Here is a 6,984-nt window from a genome sequence, read left to right on the forward strand (position 1 = left end):
AGAAATGAAGCTAGGAACTTATGAATGGAGGGCCCTCACACACACATGGCTGTGATAAATGTTTCTTACGCACATATGCCTGTGAGAAAAACTTTTGCCTAGGAGTTCTAAAACTGAAGCGTGCTACATGAATCACAAGGAGAGATAACCTAATGTGCAAGAAAACTCCCTGACACACTTTCTTCACTAATGAACTGGTATTAACTCCTGAGATAAGCCCCTGCAAACACTGTTCTCTTTGTTTCAAAACAGATTATCTGTTGTCTCAACCTCTTTATGTGGGCTTATGTTTACCATAGCCCTCATATCTCAGATTGGCAAATTCCTTGTGCACTCCTGAATAAACACATTATCATTGGACTATAACTGTCTGTTGGTTATTTGAGTTGAAATATTTTCAGCCACCTTAATGCTCCACATAGTATAGTGTAAAGAAAACTTTCTAGAAGTCTAAGATAATTATTAGTAAGAAAAGCTTTTTTCTATAGATCCAATATAATCTGCTTCTTGAAGTAATATGCAGGTATTTGTATTATAATATGCTACATGTAGTTGGTAGTATACACAATAAACAATTAAATATCTAAGTATACAAAATGAAAATATATTAATGTACATCTTTTTTCTACATATTACATGTACATAAGGGTATCTATATATGTAAATATGTGTATCTACCAATCTACCTACAAAGAAAGAAAGAGATGAAGACAGATACTTGGTGGTCTTAAAATTTCAGATAACTTGTTGGTCTAAAAGTGACATCATACCAATATTTTTTAGTCATTGATTATTATATTAAACTTTTTGATGAATTAAATATAATGGTCTTTGATTAGGTATTGCATTGACCTAATGTGATTTAAAAGACAAGTTTTTAAAAAAATGTTTCAACATTCTACTCTCCCTCAATCTATCAGTTTTTCCACCAAGAGTAACCACTGCCACCTCTTTCTTTCTTTGTTTATTTGAATCCTCAAGAAATAGAAATTCATATACATGTTTATCCCTAACAGGAACATACATAGGTTATTTTCTATAAATGGTGTCCAAATTACTACAGTTAGGGTCTTGCTCAATTTTTCTGTAACATTCTATTTTGGAGATATTAAGTATAAAAATGCATATGTATATGCAAATAATGACCTAAAAATTGTAATGGTTACACGGTATGTTTTATTAAACATACTATAATTTATTACCAAACACGTATCAATGAACATTTTAGTGGCTTTAGTCTTTTGTTATTAACAATAATACTTCAAAGATATTTACATTTATGTACTTGCATTTGCTTTTCAAAGTATCTTAGTATAAATTCTCAGAAGTAGCATTGATAGGTCATAGACTACATTTTCTTAGGATGGTAATTACTAAATTACTCTCTAAAGTAATTCTAACAATTTGCTCCCTCACCAGCAAGTATGAGAGTCCTTGAAGATTCACATCACAGAACCCTTGCAAAGAAGGACTTGTTCTCCCAGCTGTCAACTCCTTCAACATTGGCCTCTTCACCATGCAGGCACCATGCCCGCTTGACTGATTACGCATGAGTATGAATGCCTGACCAAAGGGGATCATTTCAGACATGTCTTAGGTGTGACAAAGCTCCCCACAGTACTCGGGAGGCTTTGCTTGATCTGTCACAGCCTGAATCAGCCCTGTTTTCCACTCTGTATCCTTCTTATGCTTGTCTTCGCTGTTTATCCCTAAGAAATACCAAACCTGCCAAACATGTCTCAAGATCCGTGTCGAGGGTACAGCAACACTGAAAAAAATGTACATAATTTTGGTAAAAAAAACCTACTCTTTTTTACCTTTTTAGTGATTTTAATTGAAGTATAACTTAAATGCAATAGAGTGAACAATTGAGTTCAATTCTGTGAATTAAAGCAAATAAAGTTGTACACATATAGACAACATCAAAATATCAATTATTACCAAAATATTACACAGAGGCATATGGTATCTCTTCTCCCAGTAAGTAATTTTCAAGGGTGACATCTATTCAGAAATTACAATAGAGGGATTTTGCCTGTTTATAAAATTTATGTTAATAAAAAATGTGATTTATACACTTTGATATTTGCTTTTCCTTGCTTAGTATTATGGTTGTGAAATTCCATGAAGCCTTTCTGAGTATTGCTAGTTAATTTTGTGGTTGCACTTGTTTCATTTCTGTATAGTATTCAATTAAATGATGAACAAAATATGTTTGTTGATGGGCATTTGAATTATTTTCAGTTTGAGGAAATAATTGTATTGTTGAGAACATACTTGTCTCTGTCTTTGTGGCAAATATGTGATTCTATTGACTATATAAATCAAGGAATGGAATTATGAGTGTATATTTCCAGAGTTTTCCAAAGGATCTGATTAACTTTACACTCATACTGATAACTTTTAAATATTTGTTATATCCACATATTTGCCAACTCTTGCTTTTAACAGTTGAATTTCTTTTTGAACTTTGTTCATTACATTGTTTACTAATACCTGGTTGTTGTTGTTTTTTTTTTTTTTTGTACTTTATAGTTGGTATGAGCTTTTGCATGTATCATCTATGTTCCAAACATGTTTTGCAGTCTTTCCTACGTTGACTTCCTTAGTAGCAGTTTCCAAAACAAGAGTTTGAATACAATTAGCCTATTGAGAAGAGGAACTTAGTAAGCATCAATACTTAAGTTGAAAATGCAACATGAATGAACAGATTATTTTGGGCAACAACTGGAGCTTAGTCCCACTGGAGAACTGGGGAAGGCTATGTAGAAGCTAGCTGAAGCTAATTCCAAAAAGAGTTGAGGAAGTTTGAGTATTTAGGCACCCACTACAATCTATCATTGGATGAGACCCATTTCTGGAGATAAGCCTGACACTTTCAAGCTGGACTATGCATGATCTGGGCACACTCCTATTGCTAGGAAAAAGTGCCCCCAGGTAGAGTCAGGAGTATCTTCAGAAAAAGAAATCTTTAGAAATAAAATATAATATATAAAAGAACACAGATTTAATTAATGAAGTAAATAGTAAAAATAAAATAGAGGGGATAAACAAATCCAAAACTGGTTCTTGGAGAAAATTGAGAAAATTGATTAAAGTCTCACATACCTAATCAAGGGGAAAAAAAATACAGAGATAAGGCAAAAATACCTAACATTAGCATTGAAAAGTCAGAGTCATTATAGGTCCTGCCAATTTTAGGAAGAGACTACCATGAAAAACATTTTGCCAAGGTCATTGAAAGTATAGGTATAGTGGATGAATCATAAGAAAAATAAAACAAAGTGACTCAAGAAGAAATTGAGATTATAATTTCCTTGCTAATATTAAAGCAAGTGAATTCATAATTGAAAACGTTTCTGTGCAGTGGAAAACTTTCCTAAATTTTACTGAATTCTAATTGTATGCATATTTTTCTCTGGATCAAAAAAAAAAGAGACAATTTCCAATTCATTATAAGAGGCTAGAATGATTTTGATAACAAAAACAAAGACAATACATCAAAATACATTGAAAAAAAATTTAGAACATTTTTGTTCATGAACACAAAATATTAAATTCTCATTGATATATTAATATATTCAATTAATCAACATATAAAAAGGATAACCTATTATAGAATATTAATTTTATATTCTGAGAAAAGAATATTTGGCTCAATATCAGAGAATTTAAAACACAAAAGTTGACATATTAAAATTTTAAAGGGGCTAAATCACGTAATTATCTTTAAAAAGGAACTAAAGCAGCTTGAAAAGAATTCAACATTCACTCACCAAAAGCAAACAGAGCTAAACAAAATAAAAATAATGCAATGCAGATGATTTTGCTCATTCAAAAATGAAAAAGAAATCTACCGCCAAAACACTTACAGCAAACACTTTTAACATGAAATAGAAATTAGGAAATATAAATGATTTCCCTATAAAATCAGAAAGACAAGGATGCCCACGTTTAGTAGGTCAATTCAACATTATATTGAAGCTTCCAGCTATTTAAACAAAGCAAGAAAAATGATTAAAAGGAATAATATCAAGAAGAAAAATTACCGTATTTAATCAGAGAGAAAGATATATCCATGTGGATAATACAAAATAATCTTTAAATAAACTATAAAATTAATAAGAGATTTTGTTAAATTTGCCAGGAAAAAATCAACATAAAGTGTATAATGTACTAAGATTTAAAAACACATTTGTCAATAGATATGAAAAATAGCATTAAAAGTACCAAGCAACCAGTCAATTATTTAATAAAATGGGTGCAAAATCATTCCAAAAAGGTACACAATAAAACTTTAGTATAAACATTTTAGTAAATCTAAATAATTAGAAATATATAGTAAGCTTATGACTTAGAAGACTTGGTGATAGAAATTTGACATTTCTTTCAAAATGTATGTGTAAATTTACTGTAATGCTACCATAAATGCAAACCATTATAAAGCTAAAATTTGTTCAGAGAGATGAAGTCCCCAAAATATCCCAATTACATACTAATAAAAGTCATAAATTTTCAGGAGTTGCTGTACTGGATATCAAAACTTATTAGTTATAGGTACTTGTGACTATAAAACAAGTAGAATCATATAGAGAGTCTAGACAGTGATCAATACACATATGAAAACTGAGTTTATGAAAATTATAACACTGTAGAGAAGTGTATAGTGGAGTGACATTTCAATAAATAGTGTTGGGACAAATATGCATTCATTAGTTAAAATACAAAGTAGGCCTAATTTCATATCAGAGCAAAAATTAAGTCTAAGTTAATAATGAAAAAATTTATGTAAAAATCAATGTAAAAAGACAATGTAAAATCAATAATATAAAGAAGAAAAAATAGAGTATCATATAAAAAAGAGAATATTGTATGGAATTTGGGGCAATATAGTACATAAATTGTGAGACTATCTTTCTTATTTTGGAGGAAATTAATGTTTCTTAAATAAAATATTAAAAGCAGTTCCCTGTATAAACGTACAATTAGATAAGTTGTGCTTCATGAAAAAGGAGGAAAGCTGTGCACCTAAATACATCGACAAGACAGTGAAAAGACAAATCACAGTGGGGCAGAAAATTCAACACATATATGGCATAATGGAACGTATACTCTAAGATTCAACTTAGATACATTTCAAAGAGATGCAAAATTAAGATTTATACTCTCAGAATCTATACTTATGGGTTGTGCTGAGAGAATAATTATTCTGAATAACACAATCTCCACAATGAATTTGTGTGGGGCAGGCACAGTGAATAGAAAAGGGCTTATGCACAATTTGTAAAGTGCTGATAATGTTCTGTCATTCCTTTTTGGAAGAAGTGACATAGAGGGTTATTATTCAGAAGTACTTATCTAAATTGTTGTCATAATTCACAATGACAGAGGGAAAGCAAGTGGAACAGGAGGGTAGCGTGTAAGGGTGACATATTTACAGTTTCTGAAGATTAGATATAGACATCCCTAAAGGACCGTTATTTAGCCTACTACATCCTGGGAAGAATATAGAGAATATTTATCTCCTTTTCTTTTCTTTTTTTTTTTTTTACTGACAGATGATTGTTAATGCATAATGAGATTTAATAGTTATGGATATATAAATTATGTAACTAATACTCTGAATCAATTTTATCCCATTATTTGAAGAATAAATTAATAACCACCAAGGCACTGCATAAAGCACATTTTAAAAAATAACTAGAAATTTGTGTTTGTGTGTGTGTGTGTGTGTGTGCGCGCGCGCGCGCGCGCGCGCACGCGTGTGGTTACACTGAGTGAGAAAGCAGTTGGGTGTGAATTAACTTCCTGACGGCCTCCTTCACATCCTTATTTCTAAGGCTGTAGATAAGAGGATTTAGCATAGGGATCACAATGGAGTAAAACGCAGTGGCTACTTTAATGAAGAGCCATGACCTCTTAGATTTGGGCACACTGTAGAGAACAAAGAGAGTCCCATGGAAAATGGTGATGGCAGTCAGGTGGGAGGCACAGGTGGAGAAGGCTTTCTGATGTCCTCCTGTAGAAGGCATCTTGATAATAGTGACAACTATGAAGACATAGGAGGTTAAAATGACCAGGAGGCTACAAGCCTCACTAAATATTGAAATGACCGATCCTACCATAAGGCTGAAATAGGTGTCAGAGCAGGACACAGAGAGAACGGCAGAATATTCACAGCAATAGTGATTTATGGCGTTATGTCCACAGTAGGATAGTTCCAAGAGAGAACATGTGACTGTCAAGGAACAGAGTCCACCCCATGTGTAAGTTCCAGCTACCAGGAGAGCACAGAGCTTAGGAGACATAGCAGCTGTGTAGAGCAGGGGGTTACAAACAGCCACAAACCGGTCATAGGCCATCGCTGCTAACATGAACGTTTCCACAATCACAAATGTGCAGGCAAAGAAAAATTGTGTCATGCACCCTTTGAAGGAGATAGTTCTGTCTTTCACAACTAAAATTTCTAGTAGTTTGGGTGTGACTACACTGGAACAACAAAAATCTAAAAAGGATAAATGGCCAAGGAAAAAGTACATGGGTGTCTGAAGTTTGGGATTGACCCTTATGACCCCAATCATCCCCAGGTTCCCCACCACAGTGACAGTGTAGATGGCCAAGAACACCAGGAAGAGGGGTGCCTGGAGGTGTGGGAACTCTGAGAAGCCCAAGAGGACAAAAGTGGCTCCAGCACTCTCGTTTCCCTCAGTCAGCATCATCGTTCCTGTTGGAGGAAATCAGAGAGTTCATCCTGAGCAGCCGGATATGACAGAGACAGCAGGAATGAGGGGATGGAAATGACTCCCAATGAGAAACACCACCGAGTGATGTGCAAAATATGCACCAATGTTTTATTTTTTGGCCTTTTTCCTGTGCCTCATGTGAATCTCTGTTTAGCCACTTACTGACTATTGGAACATGGAATGTCCCCTTTACCCATCAGTGATTCATCTCTTCATTTATAAGACAAGAAATGTGGTTAGT

At 33.4% G+C, this 6,984-nt stretch overlaps 1 protein-coding gene across 1 annotated transcript; it reads right to left on the reverse strand.

Moving 5' to 3' along the window:
• Positions 1-5,768: 5,768 nt before the first annotated feature.
• On the reverse strand, positions 5,769-6,719 carry LOC103581361 (olfactory receptor 5D18-like). The gene has a single exon (XM_008563218.1). The coding sequence runs from the start codon at positions 6,717-6,719 to the stop codon at positions 5,769-5,771; it is 951 nt and encodes a 316-aa protein (XP_008561440.1).
• Between the last annotated feature and the right edge of the window lie 265 nt (positions 6,720-6,984).

Source organism: Galeopterus variegatus, unplaced genomic scaffold (assembly GCF_000696425.1).
Source record: "Galeopterus variegatus unplaced genomic scaffold, G_variegatus-3.0.2 Scaffold12893, whole genome shotgun sequence".
NCBI lineage: Eukaryota > Metazoa > Chordata > Mammalia > Dermoptera > Cynocephalidae > Galeopterus > Galeopterus variegatus.

Excerpts from the sequence above, each read along its gene's own strand:
- LOC103581361 (XM_008563218.1), bottom strand. The coding sequence starts at position 6,719 with ATGATGCTGACTGAGGGAAACGAGAGTGCTGGAGCCACTTTTGTCCTC.